At 32.2% G+C, this 25,231-nt stretch overlaps 1 protein-coding gene across 1 annotated transcript; it reads right to left on the minus strand.

The window, feature by feature from the left end:
* Positions 1-19,115: 19,115 nt before the first annotated feature.
* LOC129947063 (uncharacterized) lies at positions 19,116-20,035 on the minus strand. Its single transcript, XM_056057498.1, has 2 exons — positions 19,749-20,035; positions 19,116-19,578 (listed from the first exon to the last, which is right to left on the minus strand). The coding sequence occupies exons 1-2, from the start codon at positions 19,906-19,908 to the stop codon at positions 19,265-19,267; spliced, it is 474 nt and encodes a 157-aa protein (XP_055913473.1). The 5' UTR covers positions 19,909-20,035; the 3' UTR covers positions 19,116-19,264.
* Positions 20,036-25,231: the final 5,196 nt, after the last annotated feature.

Here is a 25,231-nt window from a genome sequence, read left to right on the forward strand (position 1 = left end):
AATCGAACGAAACGTCTTTGAACATTTTCAATTCTGAGTGAATGGTTTTCATAAAAGGGAGACCATACTTGGCATGCATATTCAAGATGAGGACGGACTAGGGAAATGTAAAGCGCTTTAGTAACATAGGGGTTGGAAAATTCTTTTGACCATCTCTTAATAAAACCGAGAGATCTATTAGCTTTATTAATAATTTGGTCAAAATGGGAATGGAAATTCAGGTGTTTGTCACACATAATACCAAGATCTCTAATAGAATCGACTACGTTGACGGCGTCATTAAGGAAGTAGTATACTCTATGAGATGGAATTTGTTTGCGCGAAAAGGTCATTTGATTACATTTACCTACATTTAACTCTAGGAAATTATGCATGCACCAAACAAAAAAGATATTAAGATCATTTTGTAAAAGTAAGGAATCAGATGGAGTAGAGATGATCTTAAAAATGTTCTTATCATCCGCAAACATTAGGATATCTGAGTTTTTTAATTTAAGACAGACATCGTTAACAGATAAGACGAAGAGAAGGGGGCCAAGGTGACTACCTTGTGGGACTCCAGAAGTTGCATGTATAGGACTGGAGACGGAGTTACGGAAAAGGACTCTATAAGTTCTATTCGCAAGATAGGAGCTTATCCAGTTTATAAATATAGATGGAAAGCCTAGAGCTCTTAGTTTGAGATAAATTATGTTATGGGATATTTTATCAAAGGCTTTGCTGTAATCAGTGTATACTACATCAACTTCTTTGCCATTCTCAAGGGCTGACAAAACTTTGGATATAAATTCAATTAAGTTAGTCGTAGTGGATCTACCTTTAAGAAAACCATGTTGAGCGGGGGAGAATAAAGGCTTGCAATGGAAATAAACGGAATCATAAACTAAGCTTTCAAAAAGTTTTGGAATGCATGAAAGTTTAGCAATAGGTCTATAATTGTTAATTTCAGTTTTATTGCCTTGTTTATGAATGGAAAATATAAATGAATCTTTCCATATATGAGGAAACACACCTTGGGAAAGAGAGAGTTCAAAGAGTGCAGTTAGAGGCTTTGACAGAGAATGCATACATTTTTTTAGAACAACTGATGGGACGCCATCCATCAGGACCAGGGCTAAAGTTTTCTTTGAGGCTCACGATTTTGGCAAGTACCATTTCTTCAGTTATTGTAAACGATGAAAGGGAGGTTTGAGTGCAACCATCTAAATAACTAAAGTAGTGCGGATCAGGATCATGCAGATGTTCAGTATACGATTTGCTAAAGTAATTAGCAAATAGATTTGATATGGTTGTTGGATCAGAGGAGATTATGTTGGAGAAACTCATTGAAGGTGGAAACCCATCAGATTTTCGTTTGACATTTATAAACTTGAAAAATTTCCTTGCATCAGAAAGAAGGTTATTTTCCATTTGGTTAAGGTATTGGTTATAAAGGGATTCCCTTAATTCAGAGAAAGAATTATAGGCGAGAAGATAGTTGTTGTGATCAGTATCAGATTTGGACTGTAAAAAGATCTTCCAAAGCTTGTTACGGGTATTTCTTAGGCTACGGAGCTCTCTGTTGTACCAAGGGGGAGCAGAGGTGAAATCTTTTCTACGAGAGAACGGTACTGATTCTTCAATACAGTACGAAAGAATCAAATAAAACCAATTTGTAAGGGACTCAACTGTTAATTGGAGGGACCTTAATTCAAAATCGGCTGAGCTAAGAAGATTGTTAAGTTTGGAGAAATCAGCCCTACGAAAATCATAACAGTAATTTTCCATTTCAAAAAAGTTGTCTTCAAATTCAATGGGGAAGGAGAGATTAAGGGGTGGATGATAGCGATCCAAGGTTGAGAGAAGATGAGGGCTCGGGGAGACAACACAGTTATCGCAATCAGATGAGAATATGAGATCGAGGTGTCTCCCCACCATTCCATTTAGTTGAAAAAGACCACAATCAGACAGACGATCAATGAACAGCGATTCAGATTCAGAAGAGATGTTAGTTGGAAAGAAGGATGTCTGATCGTCTGAGGTGGACCAATTGAGATGGGGAAGATTAAAGTCACCTAGAACGATGATTAAATCATTAGGTTGCACTAGTTCAAGCAGATAATCAATGGCATTTAACAGCGGCTTGGTATGCTTTAATTTGTTGGGCTGGCCGAATGTAACAACAAAGGACAAAAAGACAAAACTTAGGGAGTGTAACCTTAGCTGATACACCTTCAAATTCGATTGAAGTGGGAATACAGAGTAATGAACTTTCAAAATTATTAGCGATAGCTAAAAGCACACCACGACCGTGTGTATTACTCGCACATTCCACGACATCCATTCGATAGATGGAATAGTCGTTAGTGAAGAGTTCAGTACTAAGGATATCAGGTGTGAGGTTGGTTTCGGTAAGGGCAAAGATGTCATAAGGAAGGTTTTGGGAGTTATTAAAGACGGCAGAAGTTTTAGACCTTAACCCTCTTACATTTTGATAGTAAAGGCTAAGACATTTAGGTTTAGTGGTCTTTAGGTTAGGAGCGATAGTATTTTTTCATATCTGCACGGGATTTTTGGATATGAGATAGTCGTTTTGAAGAGATAAAAGACGCAAAAGAGGTAAGGTCTTCTCTCACTTTTTGAGGAGAAATTTCAAGGCCATCATGAAATTTCAAGAAAATTTCCATAAGTGCATCACGTTTGGTAGGGAGGCCTTCTTGGGAGATTAAAACCTTAATGTTTGTATTTGTTTTACCTTCAAAGCAAACAGAATCTGGTTTGTCGTGCAGGAAAGCTAGGTAAAGACGAACATTATTGTAGATTTTGTGGTCTCTAAGACGGGACATAACATACCGATCATTAATATTGGCCTCAGATAAATGTTTAGTTAATTTAACATTTGGAGGGATCATTGGGTTAAGGAATCCTTGAGGTTCTTGGGAAACTGATGAAGAAGAAGTAGGGTTAATGGTGTGAGAATGAATGAAATTTGTATAAGCGGGTATTTTAGCAGGAGCATCAACCATGGGAGAGCAAAAACCAAGACCCGGATGAGAGGTTTTAAAAGAAACTCGTTTGGGTGGAGGCTTTACAGATGTGGGAGAAGTTTTTCGTTTAAGGGACGAAAGTTGGTTGGAGAGAGAAAAGTTTGGAAAGATTTGTGTTTTAAGGGTCCAGTTAGTTTCAATATTTTTTTTGGGATAAGGTTTGATATTAGGTTGGTGATTAGGTTGGGGATTAGGTTTAGGACTAGGTTTAAGATTAGGTTTGGGATTAGGTTTGGGATTAGGTTTGGGATTAGGTTTGGGAATAGGTTTAGAATTAGGTTTGGATTTGTTAGACTTAATTAGATTATTATTGCTACTCATACTGGAAAGCCGCATTTGCCCAATTTGTAAGTATCCTTTTTGGTGATGAAACATCCAGTTATATTTGGAGGGAATCAGGAACTTAAATCTTCTTCCAGACAATTGAAGACATTCGCAGATATTGACACAGTATTCTCTTTTGAAATAGGAGCGAACCCATGTAGCATCAGCATATCCGGGACAATTATTAAGCACGAACCATGTATTATTAGCAGATTCAAGCCTGCTTAGTCTCAAATTCCAGTCCGATAACTTGCCGCAAGAATTTCATCACGAATGGATACGTTCGCGATATCACATGACGGTATGCCGGGTTGTTTAATGATGTCGTAGAGAAGCGATTCAATTTTTTGAGATTTAACATTAAGGCTTTCAAGCTCGCGGTACACACTCGTATATTTCTGTTCTTGATTGCTTATATCATAAGCAATAGATATGAGTGCCGTTGAAACCCGAGTAAGCATACAATTAATGTTTTCGAATTCGTTAACGAGTCTGAGGTTTGTAACTTCACTCATTTTATTGGAGGAGGGGGAGAGCCGTGATGACGAACTTTGCAAACAGCAATCAATATCAGATTTTAGTAGGTTTAACTGGTCAGACAAGTTTTTTTTCAGATCGTTTGCCGACCAAGTTAGCACCTTTAACTTATCGTCAATGTCTACACGAAGAGAATTCAACCCACCTATGACGTCACAATATTGTTTTTCCAAAGAACGTATCGTGGAAAGGCACTGCGTAGACGATTGTTGACATTGGATGTTTGAGTCCTCAACACTGTTACAAACATGATCAAATTTCTTGGAGAGATTAGAAATTTGATCTTGGCAGACCGAATGTTCATTAGATAGGGATTCTTTTAAACATTGAATTGCAATCATAATATCCGACACAGATATTTTATTGCATTCATCGCAATAAAACGCAAAATTGCGTAGATAGTCTTTTAGGTAAACACTCGCCTTTCTGGCCAAGCCAGCACAAGAGGGGTGTAAGTATTTCCCACAAAGGCCACTGCACTTTAATAGTTCCGCGTTTAAGTCAACGATGACACACATTTTATTGGCGCACGACATAATTAATCATAAAAGAAATAATATGGTTTTTTTTGTTAAAGTTATTGTTTAGTTGCTTTTAATTTTTTCTATGCTTGTTAGTACACAAGAAGAAAAAAATGCTGGTGTAATGGGAAACGGCGATGGGCAGTAAAGTAGGTCGGGTAAGAATTATCACACGCGCTGCGAGTATATTGATATATTTTTTTTTTTTTTTTGATTTGTAATTGATTAATTGGGGTCGGTAAAAAGGTGGCAAAGGGCAACTGAGGAGCGAAAAGAAAATGCGACTGCACTTGACGAAGGTTAGCTAAAACGGCCGATAATAAATTAAATATAGAACTTGCTAAACGAAGGTTAGACAACAACCTGCTGTATATGAATGATCTCACCGAAATAATAGTTGAGGCTGCGCCAGCAAGTGCGAAGGGGAGACCTAAAGATGCTTCTAAGCAAGCCTGGTTTGATAAAGAATGTCAAAAAGCTAGACAAAAATCGTTTTCATTCCTAAGACTGCTAAGGAAATTCAATACGTCTTTTTTCAAAAACATGTATGCAGCGGCAAATAAGGATTTTAAGAAACTCTGTCTTGAGAAAAGAAAGTGCCTGGAGCAACAAACCATATGCATTCTTAATTCTTCAAAATCTTCAGCAGAATTTTGGAAAGCGGCCAAATCTATTAACGGGAGAAACAATTTAATTGCAACATCTCTGCGAGCGTTTAAACTTCGTGACTACTTTAAGACTCTGCTTAATGCACCTCAATCTTCCCCGCTTCCACAATGCGCAGCTCCGTTTTTCGTCGATGATTTTTTAGATGCTCCATTTGCAATTTATGAAGTAAAAAAGGTTATTGAAAAATCTAAAGCGGGAAAAGTCGGGAGACGACCGAGTCCCAGTAGAGTTTTATAAAAACTGTACAACCGAATTCCTGTCCGCATTGACGGAGAAATATAATAGAATATTTGAGAGTGCACATGTTCCGTATAACTTAAAAAAAAGCAATTATATACCCTTTGCACAAAAAAGGACCATATGATATACCAGAAAATTATAGAGGCATTTCCTTTTTGAATGCTTCTGTAAAGATCTTTAGTACTCTGATTTTCAATAGTCTAAGACAGTGGATCGAGGATAACAAAATACTCAACGAAAATCAAGCTGGATTCAGGAGAAACTATTCGACTTTGGACCAAATATTCAGCCTGTTTAATATTGCGGAGAGCTTCAAAAAAAGAAAACAAAACCTTTATGCCTTTTTTGTCGATTTCCGTGACGCTTTCGATTCAATTGCTCGGGAAGCACTTTTTTATAAGCTCTATAAATTGGGGATATCAGGTAAAATTGTTACCTTACTGAAAGCGAGGTATGAAAAGAATGTAGCCTACGTGTGGGATGGGGAATCAGTTTCTGAAGAGTTTAAAGCTGAAATGGGAGTAAAGCAAGGATGTATCCTGAGTACGTTACTGTTTAATCTTTTCATAAACGATATCGTGGAAGAAGTTGGCGGAGGCATCCAGTTTTCAAATACACAGATACCAGGGCTCATTTTTGCGGATGATATTGTATTTTTATCTGAAAATGTTGAAGGAATGCAGCGAACGATGAATCATCTGGAGAGGTACTGCAAAACTTGGAATTTAACCGTTAATTTAGAGAAGTCCAAAATGATAATATTCAGGGATGGTGGTGGTAAATATGCGAGTAATGAAAAGTGGACTTATATGGGAGACAGTGTTGTAATCGTTCGAGAATATAAATTCTTAGGAGTATGAATCACGGCAAATCTAAACATGAAAAAACATTTCCAGTTGAAACTAGCGGAAGCAAAGAGAGCTGTATTTTCAGTGTGGGCCCGTTGTATTGAAAATAAATTCATCGAACACAGGGCAAAGATTAAAATTTTTCATGCCACCGCAGCTTCTATAATGCTCTACGGTGCTCAGGTTTGGGGGTACAACCAATTCGAAGAGGTGGAAAGATTCCTCAGGTATTTCTTAAAACGCATTTTTCGGTTACCTAACTGCACACCTAATTATATGTTGCATTTGGAAACTACTGAACCGCCAATGTTTTTAAGCACACTAAAGCTGCATTTTGAATATATTTTGAAGGTGATGGAGATGGATGATACTAGATTGCCAAAAAAAGAAAAAGTCAGCAACACCACATATGCAAAATATCTACAAGAAGCACAAACCTCACAATATAGAATGATCTACAGTCAACTTTGCCACCATTGAATCATATAATAAATTATTAGATACCTTAAACGATATTACTGAAGATAATACATTAAAAGGATATGCTAGGAGGGAAGCTTGTGATCTACTTAACAAAATGAATAAACTAGAATTTGCCTTAATGCTTGTGATTTGGAATGATATTTTACAAAGTTTTCAAAAAGTCAGTAAGGTTTTGCAAAGCTAAGACATAACACTATAGACATGAGCGAATTTGTATAGATCATTGTCCGATCAACTGGAGTATGCGTGATAATATCGATACTATCGAAATGCGCTCTAAGGATCTTCTACCTGATGGCAGCTACAAGATTACACGAAAACGATGTAGATTTAAGCCGGAAGGATATGTTTCGAATAAAAGATTTTTGTATTATTATCCATAAGTTAAGAATACAAATGCATTCAGGGGTCAAATATATAAAGACTTTTCTGAACGATTTGATTTTCTTTGCTCAGCAATGAAAAAGTCAACAATTTAGCCTGTGCTGTGCACAGCGTTTGGTGTCAAATCATCAAATTATTATTATGGAAGATTTAAATTCAGAACTTGCTGACAAGTTAATACAATTCCATTTTTATGTGATGCATAAAAATGGAAATAATTTAAAATTTTTCAATTAAGCTAATTTATATAAGATTATGTGGGAAGATAAAATTACATCAGTGTTTCCGAACGTAGACACGGCATTACGTTTATTTCTAAGTCTGATTAAGTAAAAATCTGTAATAAAAAGTCGTACCCATATGTACAATTTCTTGTAACTAAAATCATAAAAAAATTAATTTTAGTTTTATGGAATTCGTTGTAATTTGTTTTCTTAAGTAGGTATTTAATTTTGTATGAAGTAAACCATTCAATATAAGAGAATAAATATAAACAAAGGGGGACCATTTACTCTTCAGGCCTAGGGCCCAAAAAAAACTAAATCCGGCGCTGCGCGATATGAGAACACCTCCACCTAAATCCTTTGCATTACCAACATGACGATCATTTCTGTAAACTTCGAACTCTTGACTGAAAAGTTGTGTGTCGAAAAAGCTATGTTTATATAGAAGACATACAAAACTTTCAAGAAATGCTAATAAAATTGGTTTTCTACTAAAAGTCTCGTTAACAAAATTACGTTTTGAAATAGTTTCATCTGATGCAAAATATTGTTGATAATGTTAAGTTAGGTTAGGTTATAGTGGCTGTCCAAGATGGAAACGGACACACTTAGGGTAGTTTAATGGCCCATTGTGATACCACATGAATCTTGAGGCTTCCTCCTAAGCTGAATGGAACCAGCTTGAGTCTCTTACGAAACGTGAGAGGCTGATTATACAGATATGATTTAGATCGTTTAGATCGTTAAAGAAGAATTCTCCTAGGTAATTCTTGCGTTTTCGAGCTAGAGCAGGGCATGTGCAGAGAAGATGAAGAACCGTTTCTTCCTCTTCCTCGTTCATACAGCTTCTGCAAAAGTCATTTGAGAATACGCCTAGTTATCGAGCTTATATGCGATCTGCTTAGAGAGAGCAAGCACCTTGAACGTTTTAAATCCAGTGTTGACCTGCCCTCCTCACAGCGTCTTGCATTAGCAACAGTTTACAAGTACCGATTGGTATGCCAGTACTTGCCAAACGTGGTAGGAAGGGCTGTACCGTATTGTTCCTGGCGAGTTCATCTGCCTTACAGTTACCTGGAATGTCTCTATGGCCCGGCACCCAGCAAAGGTGAATATTAAACTTTTGCGCCATCTCCATTAGAGATGATCGACAGTTATGGACTGTTATAGAGTTTGTAGAGACAGAGTCCAGAGATTTGATAGCGGCCTGGCTGTCAGAGAAAATACGAATATCAGATCTTGATACCACGTTTTCTTTGAGCCAAGACAATACTTCCTTAATCGCCAAAAGTTCCGCCGGGAACACGATACAATGATTGGGAAGGCGGAATGAGAGACTTTTCAGTCGTTCAGAGTACACACCTCCACCAACCCCTTCTTTGGTTTTTGAGCCATCTGTGTAAAAATGGATGGACTCATCTCCAAGAATGTCTTATCCTCCCAAAAAAAGCATGTCATAACAATGCTTCGTTGCGACGTGAAAAGCGGACAAACAAACAAACAAGCTAACAAACTGACTTTCTCATTTATTATAACAGTATAGGATTGGAGTATATCATCTTTAAAAGCAACAAGACATTTAAATAATATGTTATTCAAAAAGAACTGCTTGAATTTTTAAATGCAGCAGTTATTTTGGTATAGGTAACAGGTATAAAACTTTAGCTGTGATTTTCAAAAAAGAACATTAAATCAAAAAGTTCCCATAAAGGGAAAGTTGAAAGGTTGGAAGGAAAAGTTGTGTCTAGCTTTGTCTTTATAGGTAAGTATAAAAAACAAGTCCTAGAAATGTCCTATAACTTATAAATATTGGTATAAATTTATCCAGAAAGACAAACAGAAAAAGCTTCATAAAATTTACCACATTCACTTTATTCCAAGACAAACGGAAGTGGAATATTCACTCGTGGACAAACAACAACTCCAGTTGGATAGATGGATTCCACACAACATGCCACTCCGAATATATTAAACTTGTGTATAAGAGAACTAAGAGAATATAGCGAAGACAGAATAGAAATGCTGCCATCGTGGATTATCCTTGAACTATTTTAAAATCAGGCTTGTTCCTTGGTGAATATGTTTTTTGATAAGGTTTGGTTATTTTCAATGTTAAATTGTTTACATTTTCGTGCAGTTGGATTAAGTATTTAATAAAATAAACTGCATTACCGAGTTTCTTAATTTTTTTTCGTAAGAAATAAAAATGAAAGTTTTTATAGTATCGTACTATAATAGTAGATATATTGTGGTGAAATCGTTATAATAGATTTATAGCAAAAAATATAATTTATTTGATATATATTAGTAGATCACAATAACCTTTTGGAGAATTTTCAAACAAAAAGTTTAATGACTCGTTTAGTTATAACTATAAGAATAATTATTTGTTCTACATAGGCATTACGTAGTAAAAATAGTATTTTAAACAAAAATTTGATTTGATTATTTTCAAAAGAAAATATATCTCCATCTTTTTTGTCATATGATTAGTAACCTTAAAATTTGAAATCCTATTCTCAAAATTACTTCACGCTTCAAAATTGTAGCCATTAAAGATCGTATTTGCAAAAGATTCTAGTATTCCTCTAAGAGCCTGTATGTAAGCATTTTAAGTTAAAGTTTTTCTTTACTAATATATTTTGTCGACTTTATTAGTTACTGAACTGTTACAGTTATTATCAACTTAAACATGCGTATAAAATAAAAGTAACCTTAAATTAATTTTATTGTTCGTCTTTAAGTTATTCGATTGAAAACACAGTTTCGAACAGTGTTTAGAGTTACGCATTTGTTGTCTTAACTTGTTCTAAAGAGATTTCTAGTTGTGATCAAGATTTCAATAAAGTTAAATTTCATTGAAGTACATTACTTTCAAAAAGTCGACCTTTGAAAATTAAATTTCTGTTCTTTCACTTGAATATCTCAGTTAGATACCAATTTGTATCAAGTTCAAGTTTCTTAAATTTTTAGAACTTTGCACCCTAATAGGAAGTTATTGTAATCGGTTCGTTTTGTTGAATTGGAAACTTCGCTAGGATGTAAATAAAAAAAACGCTTCTAAAAGATTGATATATTTTCGACACGAATATCTTGGCAAAAATTAAAGATATTGCATTAAAAAGGGGTTTATCTTATAGAAAATATTATTTTTAAATTTTATTAAAATATACATACAAAATAAAAATAAAAAAATACTACGCAAAATTATTTAAAATCTGATGTAAGATTCGAATATTTCGAGAATAGTATTGACTTCAAAACTCTAATTTTGTATTTTTTGAATAAGATATAAAGTATTTCAGAAATGCTGCTAAAATTGATATAAATTGATTTTCAACTAAAAAAGTTGGGAAAAAAGCAGATTTCAAAATATACTTTTTTATCATGCAAAATATTGTTTGCTAACTTTAAGTTATAATTTTTAAGAAAAATTCAATCGACAACTTTTTTTTACAAATCACGAAAACATACAAATACAATACAAAAGTGATAAGAAAGATTTTTCCATTCAACTATTTTAAAAACGGAGAAAGACTTAAAAATTGTCATACAAAAAATATTGTTGTAGATATTTGGATAAAGTTGTAGAAAATCTACGGACGAACACTACTCTTTTTAACAATATTTTCTTGCAATGCTTGGGACCTTCTAAAATGTTCCCTTTTTATTGATTGGATGTTATTGTTATCTGACCAATCTGTGAAATTTTAAATTTTGACTTACATAAATGTATGTACATATATATATCGGCGTATCAAGGTCCTAGGCCTGGTATACCGTTTTTGTCGGTCATATCTCAAGAACTATTAGTAAAGATATCGACTCCTAAATAATTGATTTTACAAATAATAATATAAAAATTTGATAGTTTTTTAGTACAATGATTTTAAAAAAGGAAACATTTTTTTTCGCCTTAAATATCTCATACAGAATTGGTAGGAAAAAAAAACAACTAAAAATTTTTTAATAAATAAAAAAAAACTGAAAATTAAATTTTCATCAGTTCGAACATTTGACGAACAATAAAATAATATTACATTCAGAATAATTGGGTATGTAGAGATGATGTTCTTGAAATTTGGTAAATTTCTAATACAAATGAAATACAAACAAAAATTAGCACTTAAACAATTGATTTCTTACTTGAATATTTTGAGTAAAATAAAGAAGAATACTTATAAAAACATTTTGGTGTTAACATTTCGTCAAGTTTTTTAAAATGAATTGAGAGTTTTCTTACCAAAAATAAACTACTACTACTATCTATAGAAACGTTTAACATAAACGAGTTGCATTGATAAAAAAACATAATTTTTAAGGGCATCAGCATTCCCTTTTTTAATTGCAACTAATTCATTTAGAATTCAACATTCATTTTTAAGGAAGTTATTGTATTCGGTCCGATTTTTCACATTTTGACATTTGTCGAAGTTTGAAGGTCCCTAGAATCTAAATAAAAGATTTTTGTAAAAAAGGAATAGTTTATTTCAAAAAAAAATTGTTATGTATAGTATAGTTTTGGAAAAAAATAAATTAACGGTTTTTATAAATACAAACAAACTGAAACAAAATAATTTCGATTCGAATATCTTACGAACAACAACAACAGCAATTTTTACAGAAGAATACCATTTTTGACGTCTGGTAAAATTTCGAGAAAAATCGAATTAAATTTTTACAAAAAATAATAACATAAAAAAATAATCACTAAAAATTAATATGATTTTAGAATCAAATATCTTTTCAAAACTTTAAAAAAATATTGGCTTCAAACTCATTTCATCTTATAAAAATATTGTTTTCGACATTCAGTCCAATTCTTATAAAAATCAGTCAATTGTTCATAACAATTTAAATTTACAAATAGGAGCACTCAAAATTGGTAAACATTGATATTCGATTCACGATATTTCGTGAATAAATGAAGGTATTGACTTAAAAATGATTTCATTCTGTGCTAATTTTTTTTGTTAATGTAAGATATTGTTCTTGTAAATTCTGAATTGAAAAACATCGGGCCAAAACTAGATTTAAAGCGTTCAAGGTGCTTGCTATCCCTAAGCAGATCGCATATAAGCTCGATAATAGGTGTCATAACCTGACACTGTCTAATAGGAAAGCACGCCACAAGATAGGCGTATTCTCAAATGATTTTTGCAGAAGCTGTATGGACGAGGAAGAGGAGGAAACAGTTCTTTACATTGTCGGTACATGGCCTGTTCTAGCTCAAAAACACAAGATTTACTTGGTAGGATTCTTCTTTAAAGATCTAAACGATCTAAATCATGCATAATAATCCTCTCAAACTGGTTCCATTGAGCTTAGGAGGAAGCCTCAAGATTCATGTGGTATCACAATGGGCCATTAAACTGCCCTAAGTGTGTCCGTTTCCATCATGGACAGCCACTTCGACTTAAAATCTCCTAAAGAAAAACAGATTTCAAATAAAAAGAAAGCTAGGAAGCGACCTATACTGATACCATCCCGTCTGTCTTTTTGTCTTGCTTAAGGGGGTATTCTGGTCTAGAGACATGAATTTTAGGTAATTTTCGAAGTGCTGTAGATTCATTATTTATTCACATTAGAAGCAGACATATTCGCAATGTCTGGAACTACGGAAAAGTTCTAAACATTTTTTTTTACAAAATGGAGACGGCCTAAAGAAAAAAAAAATTACCACTTTTTTGAACATTCTTTGATTTGTTAAAAATAGTAAAAATGAAAATTTGGGGATGGCCGTAGTTCCGGACGTAGACAAGTCCCTACAGAAGACTCTCTTAAAATTTCAAGTAAATCGGTTTAGCAGAACCTGAGATATCGTGGGTATCAGATTCAAAAACACAGTTCTGAGAAAAACGCGTTTAAAGTACCCCATTATGTCTTTTGTTCCATTAGTTGCAGCCAACCCATTTGGATGGCTGCTCAGCAAAATGCTTATTTCTTCGAAAATAATTTGAATTTGGGAAAATCCTCTCGTAGACATATTCTTAAATAGTTAAACTATGAAAATATGAAAAAAAATCGATTTTTTTTATTTCCAGACCAGAATACCCCCTCAAGACTGTGAGAAAAATAAAAAAGTGAAGAACTTGTCCCCCTAATACCTGAGTCGAAAACCATTTTATTTTTTTTTTGTTTTTATAGCTTTTCGTGCTATGTTAAAAAAGTTGTAAGTTAAATATTTCCAAAAGATTCCCTAAAAATAGATGAAAAATTTAAGGTTATTTTGTAAGCAACCTCCTCAAAATTCTTAAGTAATTTTAAAGAAACAAGCTTTTCGTTATTTCAAAAATATTTTAAAGTTTTTTCCAGGTTTCCAACACAGAAATGACATTTGAACAACCAGCATGTATTGTTTTGTATTTAATGTAAACAAGGGCGGATCCGGACTTTTAATCATGGGGGGTCAGACACATAAAGACGAGTTTCTGATTTTTGTTGCTGTCATTTTTATAAATGCTAAGAACGCTACACAAACTTGGATTCAAAAAGCCAGAAAATGAGAAGCTATAAAACAGAATCTAATATGAATTTTTCAATTTATTAAGATTTTAAAAAAGTTTTTGTTTTTTGTAAGTTAATTCAATTTTGAAAGAAAAAAAAAACACTTTAAGAAAACTTCACATTCTTTATGTGCGTAAAAAAAGGTGCATATGGAACTAAAGACTAGTTTTAAACTAGTTTCAAAATTGTGAATGTTTTCTTATTTTAGGATTGAAAAATTCACCTGTAAAAAAAGTTTATTTTCAAAAATTTGACTGACATTTGATTTCTCAAAAAATCCTAATATTTCAAATTTTTTATTTGAAAATCGTTAGAATGTTTATTTTTTTAATTCATTTTTTGTATATGCGATTTTTACTTTCAATTTCGTAAGGATGATGATCTATTTTCGAGATATTGAATTTCGAAACAAAAATTTTGAATGGTTTTTTACAAATCTAAAATAAAAACAATGACATTTTTAATCATCAAATATTGTTCAGACAATATAAGAGCTCGTGCAAAAGAAAATTATTAAAATCGGTTTATTAGTTGTTGAGAAAAATTAAAAACAAAATAACGTATTCTACAAGTTTGAACTTAATTGTCCCAATGGTTTGGGATGTAAGGGAAAGGACAGATTTTGACTTCTATACCACCGTAATGTCATGTTTGATTAAAATCTCGAGTTAAAATTTGTTTACGAATGCAAAACTTACCATATATGTACATATTTCCCAAATGTCGCAAATAAAAAGTATTATTAAAATAATTCAAAGTATTACTTATGTTTTATTCAAATTTTAAGTTTTGAGATTTTAGTTGTTTTTTACAGATAAACAGCTTTTTAAATGTATGTATATTATCGTTAAATTACTAAAAAATCTGTAAATGAAATCATTGCTTATACAACAAAGCTGTATGAGTTTTATGGCTCCCCTAGATCCTCCATTGATTAAAAGTTTATGAACTTTTGCGGTGCAATTGCTATGGGCTTAAATTTTGGATTAATAATGTGTTCTTGGTTTAGTTGTTAGTTAAAAAAAGTTTTTTGCAACAAAGTGGAAAATATAAAAAAAGAAAAGAAATAATAAATTGATTTGTAATGCGGTTACACCCTTTAACGCAATACCCGTGTTTTTTTTTGGAAAATCTATCTATAGGATAGTAGGATTTTACACGAATAACAAAAAAATATCCATAGTATGAATAACACCGATAAAAGTTAAAGTAGAATCTTACTATGGATGTGTTTTTGACATTTATACGAGTACTCGAATGGATCTTATGTCCTTTTATTCTGAAATGTTGGTACGATTGAATTGCATTTGTATCTCGATGGCTGAGTTCATTGAGTAGTTGTGCATTTGGAATTATGTAAGTGTTTTCCATTGGGGAAAAAATCAATCTTGATATTATCTAGTTTTGTTAATGAAAATGGACTAACGGGGCTTATTTTGCAAGAGAAAACAAAAGAAAAGATAATTAATGTTTTGTTGTTTGCACCGCACAAGAAGATTTCAAAATTATTAAGTATGACAGCGCTTTCTAAAATGAAAATGGTGTTTCAATGTTTTCGATGTGTGAAGTGCAAGTGAGATAGTTTGATTCGTGTTATACAATGAAGAACTGATTAGTTCAGCACCTTTTTTGTAATTTGTGTTACCCAAAACTATAAATCTTTTGTACACAAACATGCAAATAAATAGACCATAATGCATTATCTGTTTTTTTTTCTCTCAAATTTTGACTCGTTTCCGATCTCCGACGGGAATCGAGTCAAATCAAGTTCATTTCATTTCAACTCAGGTACATAAAGAATTGAGGCGATCTTCAAGCTCACTTCAACACCACATGTTAATGTAGTAGCCTACGAACAAACCCCCTCCTTGAAGGTATTCTTAAATGAAATGTTTGTATAAAATCTCAATTTCCAGATGTTTTATCACTATTTTCTTCTTAAAAATTATCCATTTTATTAGTTTAAGTTAGTTTTTTTCGCTCAGTTAATTTTAACATTTGATTTTCATAAAACTTTCTTCTATTTGTGTGTTTCTTAACTTCCCATAGAAAGTTATTGTAATGGGTCCGATTTGTTAAATTGAAAATTTTGACATTTCTCGATGTGTCAAGGTCCCTTGAGTCAAAATAAAAGAATTTTAGAAAGATGTCTGTGCGTGCGTGTGTACGTACGTTCGTACGTCCGTACGTTCGCGACGTTTTTTTCATCCTCCATAGCTCAAGAACTAGAAGAGATATCAATTTCAAATAAATTTTTGTATACAGATAATAAGGCAGAAAGACGCAGAAAGGGCTCTCAAGAAAATTGCGTGGGTGGTTTTATTACCATAGCAGTTTGAAAAAAAGGTGAATATTTTGGTTAACCCTAAATATCTTACGAACCAAAAACGCTAGAGGCTTGAATTAAATTTTTTATAACATATTGTAACGTGATAACAAACAGGTATATTTTTTGAAAAAAAGACTCCAAATAACGGTTTTTTATAAATCAAAAAAAAAACAGAAAAAAAAAATTGTCACCTCCAAAATTTTACGACTAAAATATAATTTCATCTCCAAAACAATTTTGTGCAACAAAGAATAATGTTTTTGATATCTGATAACATTTTAAGAAAAATCGAATTGACAGTTTTTTTTTTAATAGAAATCTAAAAAAAACATTACTCAAAGTTGGTAAACATTGAATATCGATTCAAATATCTTTTCAAAAACTTGAAATTTAGGCTTCAAACTTATTTTATCTTATAAGAAATATTGTTTTCAACATTCTGAAAAATGTTGACAAAAATCGAATTGACAGTTTTTTTTACAAAAAATAAAAACCTAAAAAAAAAATGTATAAAAGTTGGTAAAATATGATTTTCAACTCAAATATCTTTTCAAAATTTTGAGATATTGGCTTTCATTTACTTTTATCTATCAAAAAATATTGTTGTCAACATTCAGTAAAATTTTGAAAAAAATCGAATTGACAGTGTTTTTACAAAAAATTAAAACCGAACAAAAATTAACAAAAGTTGGTGAACATTGATTTTCGACTCAAATATCTATTTAAAAATTGTAGATATTGGCCTTAAACTACTTTTATCTTTTAAAAAAATATTGTTGTTAACATTCAGTAAAATTTTGAAAAAATCGAATTTACAGTTTTTGTACAAAAAATTAAAAACCTAAACAAAATTTAACAAAAGTTGGTAAAAATTGATTTTCGACTCAAATATCTTTTCAAAAATTTGAAATATTGGCTTTAAACTAATTTTATCTTATAAGAAAAAAATTTGAAATATTGGCTTTTTGATGGAATGTCCTTAAAAATATTGCTCTACGCTGATGACATTGTAGTTCTCTCTGAATCTCCCAACATGCTCCAGATCATGATAAATAAACTTTATTGTTACTGCAAACTGTGGAACCTAAAAATAAATACAGCTAAATCAAAAGTAATGGTGTTTCGAAACGGGGCGGGTCGTCTTGCAAGGAATGAAAGTTGGACTTCTGGAAATGAAAATCTGGAAACTGTTAAGGAATATAAATACCTCGGTGTTTGGATTACTCAAACGCTATCATTCAAAAAGCATTTACACAAAAAACTTAAAGAATCCAAACTGTAATTGGAAAACAGTATTCTGCAATCGAAATATAGCTTCAAGTGCAAAATACAGAATTTTTGAGGCAGTAGTCAGATCAATGAAGTGTTATGCGGCACAAGTTTGGGGTATTTTTGAGTTTGAAGAAGTAGAAAAACTCTTACGTTTTTTCTCAAAAAGAATAATCAGACTTCCAGAAAATTCACCAACGTACATGTTGTTCACCTTGAAAAAAGGAGAACCTCTAAACTGCACCAACTATAGAGGAATAAGTCTACTTAACATCGCCTATAAAATCTTCTCTGCCATAATATGTGAACGTCTAAAGCCCATCGTCAACAACCTAATAGGTCCTTATCAGTGTGGTTTTAGACCAGGAAAGTCCACAGTTGATCAAATATTCACATTACGGCAGATCCTGGAAAAAACTCAAGAGCACCAAATCGACACCCACCATCTTTTCATCGATTTCAAGGCCGCATATGACAGCATCTACAGGGACGAGCTGTATAGAGCCATGTCTAGTTTTGGCATCCCTGTCAAACTCGTCCGTTTGTGCAGGATGACCATGGAAACAACTTAACAGAACCTTTTGATGTCAAAAAAGGTTTTAGACAAGGTGATCCGCTGTCATGTGATTTTTTTAACATCGTGCTTGAAAGAATAGTGCAGAACTCACACGTCAACACTAGAGGCACTATCTTTCAAAAGTCTATCCAATTACTGGCATACGCTGATGACATTGACATAATCGGAAGAACTCAGCGTGATGTCAATGGGGCTTTTGTGAGTATTGAGGCAGAGGCGGCAAAAATGGGTTTAACGGTTAATGAGGGCAAAACAAAGCACATGCTGTCGTCTAGAAAGGACATACAACACCGACGTTTTGGTCAAAACGTCACAATCGACAGACGTACCTTTGAGGTAGTCAAGGACTTCGTCTACCTAGGCTCCGCTGTAAGCGCAGAAGACAACAACAGCGCTGAGATCAAACGCAGAATAACTCTTGCTAACCGCTGTTTCCTTGGACTAAGAAAGCAATTGAGTGATAAAGTCCTCTCTCTCACTGTACTTTATATGAAATACCAAACAAAACTCACTTAATACCATATATTTTTAATTCCAAGGAATTCCTACGAAAATTAAAAATAAAATACTCTTCCAGGGCTAGGATAACCCCTACAACCCCCTCCCCTGGACCCTCTATTGAATGTACTTAACCTAAAGACTATGAACACATCAAACTCCATTAGAAAAGAACTACAATATTTACCTACCAACATTGGGTTTTAAAACAAATAATTCTGTCATTGTCAGTCAAAATACCACTTTCCAACATCAACTTGAAAGTTCTACTCGCTCAACCACTTTCATTGCAAAAACGGTTTTTAGGTCACAATATCAAATGAACAATCGATGTTAAATAAATAATACAAATAGAAATCAAGTATAACCAATGAAGAATTGGATTCAATCAATTATCCGATGGCATGTAACACGAAATAATCTAATCAAATTCTGTATCCTGGTATAGCTGGTGGTTAAAGGACACTCCTGAAAAAACAAAAACTTTTTGTGGCATTTGTCTATGTACACATTGTACAGTTGAATTTATGATAAAATTTAAGTTATTCCAGACGTATAAACCATGGCCTTGCTGTTGTTTGAGACAAATCAAGGATAAGGTGAAAGAAAGTGAACTTAAACATTCGGTTTTGTCATAGATTTCTAAGTTTTCTTATGCGCTACTCTAATAAAATCAGTCTTCAAGGCTCGAAGTTAATATAATATAGAGATCTTTATTATTCGCACAAATATGTTGCACAGCCAAATTTATTTTATTTTCTTACTTTTCCATAACACTTTATTAAAATTTAATTACACCGATTTCAAGTTTTAACTTTTTTTTTAAATTCACATCAAATTAAATCGTTCGCCTGCAAATTTCGTTCTTTCGGTCACTCGCTCAGAGCTTATCTTCTCTCCGTAGACAGTCATTGGACAACGAAGTTTTGGTGCCTGCACATAGTTGATCCTTTTTAATGCCACCTTGCTGACGTTCTTCGGCAGCCATCCGTACATTTGACTTTCTAAAACAGGAAACTCGAGCTGCATCTTTGATCCATGACGCCGTTCCTCAGCCAATTTCCAGAAACACTGCCTTGCTGTAATGTCCTTGCTGTGTGCATCATTGAATTTCGAATAAAACTTTCCCTCGATGGGTGCCACTGCAAGCGCAGAAAGATTGAGGGTTATTTTGCATAGAGATGAGATTTTTGCCTTTTATCTTCGACCGTTATAGGTATGGTATCATAGCTATAAGGTACCTAACCTACTTCGTTTAGTTAAGGTCCCCCATCTATGTATACGAGTACCTAACGTCTGACAGCTAACCTACCTCGTTCGGTGGCAATGAATTCATCGACAATGTAAATCCTTTTATTCTGGTTTTGTGTGAGTTCCTTTTCGAAGAGATAAGGAAGTTCGGCTTTGACCTTTGGCATTTGGTGTTCATTGTCGTCGTCGTCATCATCGTCCTTTTGGATAAGGTTAGACATAGCTGTCAATCAGAGAGTGACTTTATATTTAAACCAGCTGAGGTTTATAACGGTAAAACACTGACAGAACACCACAACCGAACCGAATGAATGGCTTCAAAAGTGGATTGTATCGTGTTCGTGTGGTAGAGCCCAACGCAAGACTGACATTTGGAGGACAGTTTTCCATTTTGCATAGCTTTATTGTCTTTAGCCCTATGGCAATATATACCGAGGTAAAATTGGGGGTACGGTGTGCGATTTCCATTGTTCCAAAAGCTCATAAAGGAAAAACTTGGTTATTTGCGTGCCATCGTATACAGAATAGTTCCCATAAATATACTTACCTAACCTAACATACCTTACCTACAACGACGAATGGTTGCAGCGGCAATGGGGGGCAAAAATATATTTCATTCATAGGCTCCATAATATTTCAAGCCAAAGTTATGCTTTCCATGCAATGATGATACCGAACCGATGTACACTTTTAGTTTACTAAGATTATGTGTGAGGCAGGTTATGTCAGCAGAAATGGGAAAGTTGTAGTATAGTTATCCTGGGAACACGCAACAAGGATGGCGTGTTAATAATGCTGTCAATAGTTGATTTATGAGTCTTGTTTTTTTTGAGTTGAGCTAAGTTTAGTTTGGTTGATTGTTTTATGTTTACTTTTGTATATAAATTGTAAACATTGCACAATTTTGAAGTAAGTATGTGCACCAATTTCCATGATCTCAAAAAAAAAAGTTATGGTCTGAACATTTGACAGGACGTGCCTTAAAGAAACGTTTATAAAATTCTTTAGATTGTAGATGTAGATTCCCACCTGGCTGATATGGATGACTCGGAAGATGTAAAGAACAATATTCAGCTAAGGAAGAATCTGCTGAACCTGTATACCCGAAGTCAAACAGACTTGAACTTGTGTAAGAACTGAAAACAGTGCTCCAGATTTTTCACTGAGATCTACACCTTTTACTGATCCGCTAAATTTAAGAAAAGTTGTGTTCATATTAAAACTATGCATTAGAGTCTTCGTAAAAAACCAATGTTAATGAAATTTTTAACAGATACGTTTAAAACTAAACAAGGTTGCTTATAGTCTAACATATTTAGACGTTCATTACGCGATCTTGAAAATCTGAACAAACTGTTGAAAAAAAAGAGGCTGGAACGCGACCCACACTGATAACTTCCCATCCCGTCTGTCGATTTGTCTTGCTTAAAAGTTTGTCTATATGTATTTTTACCAAATTTGCGCACTATTTTTTGTAGATTTTATTTTTTATGAAAAAAACAGACTGTTGGATTTTTATATAAAAATTACTGAATATTAAAAACAATATTTTCTCTGAAATAAAATAAGTTTGAAGCCAATATTTTTAATTTTTGAAAAGCTATTTGCGCCGAAAGTAAATTTTTACCAAGTTTTAGTAGGTATTGTTATTTTTAGACTTTTATTTTTTGTAAAAAAACTGTCTATTCGAATTTTTTAAAAATTTTACCAAATGTTGAAAACAATATTTCTTATAAAATAAAATTAGTTTGAAGCCAATATTTAAAATTTTTGAAGAGATATTTGAGTCGAAAATCAATTTTTACGAACTTTTTTTAATTTTTTTTTCGGTTTTTAATTTTTTGTACAAAAACTGTCGAATCGATTTTTTTCAAACTTTAACTGAATGTTGACAACAAGATGTTTTGAAAGATAAAAGTAAATTAAAGCCAATATCTCAAAGTTTTGAAAAGATATTTGAGTTGAAAATCAATTTTTACCAACTTTTATAAATTTTTTTCTAGGTTTTTATTTTTTGTAAAAAAACTGTCAATTAGATTTTTCTCAAAATGTATCCTTATGTTGAAAACAATATTTCTTATAAGAAAAAATTAGTTAAAACCTATTATCTCAAAGCTTTTAAAAGATATTTGAGTCGAAAATCATTTTTTACGAACTTTTGTTAATTTTTTTTTCGGTTTTTAATTTTTTGTACAAAAACTGTCAAATCGATTTTTTCAAACTTTAACTGAATGTTGACAACAAGATGTTTCGAAAGATAAAAGTAAATTAAAGCCAACATCTCAAAGTTTTGAAAAGATATTTGAGTCGAAAATCAATTTTTACCAACTTTTATACATTTTTTTTTCGGTTTATATTTTTTGTAAAAAAAACTGTCAATTAGATTTTTCTCAAAATTTTATCAGATGTCAAAAACATTATTCGTCGTTGCACAAAACTGTTTCAGAGATGAAATCATATTTCAGTCGTAAAATTTTGCAGGTTACAGATTTTTTTTTTAGTTTTTTTGATTTATAAAAAAAACCGTTATATTGATTTTTTTCAAAAAATATACCTGTTTTGTATCACGTTTTAATATATTATATAAAATTTAATTCAAGTCTCTAGCGTTTTTGGTTCGTAAGATATTTAGGGTTAACCAAAATTTTCACCTTTTTTTCAAACTGCTATGGTAAAAAAACCACCCACGCAATTTTCTTGAGAGTCCTTTCTGCGTCTTTCTGCCTTATTATCTGTATAATAAAATTTATTTGAAGTCGATATCTCTTCTGGTTCTTGAGCTATGGACGACGAAAAAAACGTCGCGAACGTACGGACGTACAAACGTACGTACACACGCACGCACAGACATCTTTCTAAAAATCTTTTATTTCGACTCTAGGGACCTTGAAACGTCGAGAAATGTCAAAATTTTCAATTTGACAAATCGGACCCATTACAATAACTTCCTATGGGAAGTTAATAAGGATTCAAACCAAGCTTTGAGTAATACAAAAATAGATAATAATTAAAATAACTAAAATAAATACATCAATAAATATATAAATAAATAAATAAATACATAAATAAATAAATACATTAATACAAAAAATAACTAAGTAAATAAATGAATAATAACAATAACAATAGAACAGAAAAGAATAGACAAAATAAAATAATGTTAATTAAATATATCAATAAATAAATAAATAATTAAATAAATAAATAAATAAATACACAAACAAATAAATATATATTTAAATAAAGAAATAGGTAAATAATTAAACAAATAGACAGGTAAAGCTAGGTTTGAAATCAAGGTATTAACAGACATAGTAAATGATGCAAGATATCGCTCATTAAGTTTGGCAATTCTTCCTGATACCATATCCATAGCTAAAATAGTATGAAGTTCATTAGTTGAAAATGACCTTGGAAGCTTCAGAATCATTTTCAGAATCTTATTTTGAGCTATCTGCAGCCGTCGTATATTAGAGACTGCACAATTACCCCATACTGGTGAACCGTAGTACAAGAAACAACTTTGTATATTATAAGCTTATTATCGGTGCTAAGCATTGATTTGCGATTAATGAAAGCTTAAAGGATTTTAACTGCATGATTTATTTTCTGAGTCGTTTTTTGTATATGTAAGCCAAATGTTAATGTTTTATCTAAATGCACTCCGAGATATTTAGCGTCAGATTTCCATTCTATACTTTTGCCGTCTACAAGAAGATTATTGCTTGGTAAAAAGCAGGCTTTTCTTTTTCGAGTAAAAAAGATTGCTGCGTTTTTGAAGCATTGATTTTTATCAATGCAGATTGCAGATTAGTTTCGATTATGAAACCCACTGAATCTGAAGAGAAAATGCAAGTAGATTTTATTTTTTATGAAAAAACGGACTGTTGGATTCTTATATAAAAATTACTGAATATCGAAAACAATATTTTCTGTAAAATAAAATAAGTTTGAAGCCAATATTTTTAATTTTTGAAAAGCTATTTGAGTCGAAAGTAAATTTTTACCAAGTTTTAGTATTGTTTTTTTTTTAGAGTTTTATTTTTTGTAGAAAACAGTCAATTCCGTTTTTTTTAACATTTTTCAGAATGTTGAAAACAATATTTCTTATAAGATAAAATAAGTTTGAAAATTAAATTTCTAGTTCTTGAAAAAATATTTGAATCGATATTCAATTTTTACCAACTTTGAGTAATGTTTTTTTTTAAATTTTTATTTTTTATAAAAAAAATTGTCAATTCGATTTTTCTCAAAATTTTATCAGATGTCAAAAACATTATTCTTCGTTGCACAAAATTCTTTTGGAGATAATATAATTTGTATTTGTAAAATTTTCGAGGTGACAATTTTTTTTTGTTTCATTAAAATTGCATTTTTCTCAAAAAATATACTGGTTTGGTATCACAATAAAATAAATAATATAAAATTAAATTCAAGTCTCAAGCGTTTTTGGTTCGTAAGATATTTAGGGTTAACCAAAATGTTCACAATTTTCTTGAGAGCCCTTTCTACTATTTCTACTATTCTATTTCTACTTTATTATCTCTATAACAAAATTTATTTGAAGTCGATATTTCTTCTGGTTCTTGAGCTATGGACGACGAAAAAACGTCGCGAACGTACGGACGTACGAAGGTACATACACACGCACGCGCAGACATCTTTTCAAAAATCTTTTATTATAACTCTAGCGATCTTGAAACGTCGAGAAATTTTAACAAATTCAATTCGAAAAATCGGACTTGTTACATAAATTCCTATGAGAAGTTAATTTATAAATTAGCTCTAAGAAATCGCATCGAAATAAGCAAAGAAAAAAGAGCATCTATCGCAGAAGTCTATCATTTATAACATCTGAAAAAAATATTTGAAAAGGTTTATTTAAATGTGTCGAGTGTCAAGAGCTTTCAAAAATAATGCAATATTTTTGGAATGATTTTATTTATTATTACAAAGCCAACGTTAAGGGCTCTTGAAACGTTGATCAACATACGATTGACTCTCTTTGGTCGAAATTGTCCCAAAGTGTATTGAAATTTGTAAGTCAATGTGACATTTAGTTATGGTTGTCAATGCGTTGCCTCTAAAAACTTTTAAATCATACGATTTTATAAAACGTGAATCAACTATTATCTTCTCATAGTAAGTTATTGTAATCGGTCGGATTTGTCGAAATGAAAGTTTTGACATTTCTCGGCGTTTCAAGGCCTATTGAAACTAAATTAATAACTTTTAGAGCGATGTCTGTGTGCATAAGTCTGTAAGTCCAAACGTTCAGGATACCATTTGTCGTCGTCAATATCTCAAGAACTAGTAGAGATATCGACTTCAAATAAATTTGTTTATACTTTATATTATTGTTAATAACAATAAAGCAGAAAGGTGCCGAAAGGTCTTTCAAAAAAATTTAGTGGGTGATTTTTTACATTAGCAATTTTATAAAAAAGTAAGAACTTTAGTTGACCCAAAACAAATCTCACCAACCAATAGAGCTAGCGACTTCAATTCCTATTTTCATAAGCTACCTCAACTTTTCTATGGGAC

Source organism: Eupeodes corollae, chromosome 2, assembly GCF_945859685.1.
Source record: "Eupeodes corollae chromosome 2, idEupCoro1.1, whole genome shotgun sequence".
NCBI lineage: Eukaryota > Metazoa > Arthropoda > Insecta > Diptera > Syrphidae > Eupeodes > Eupeodes corollae.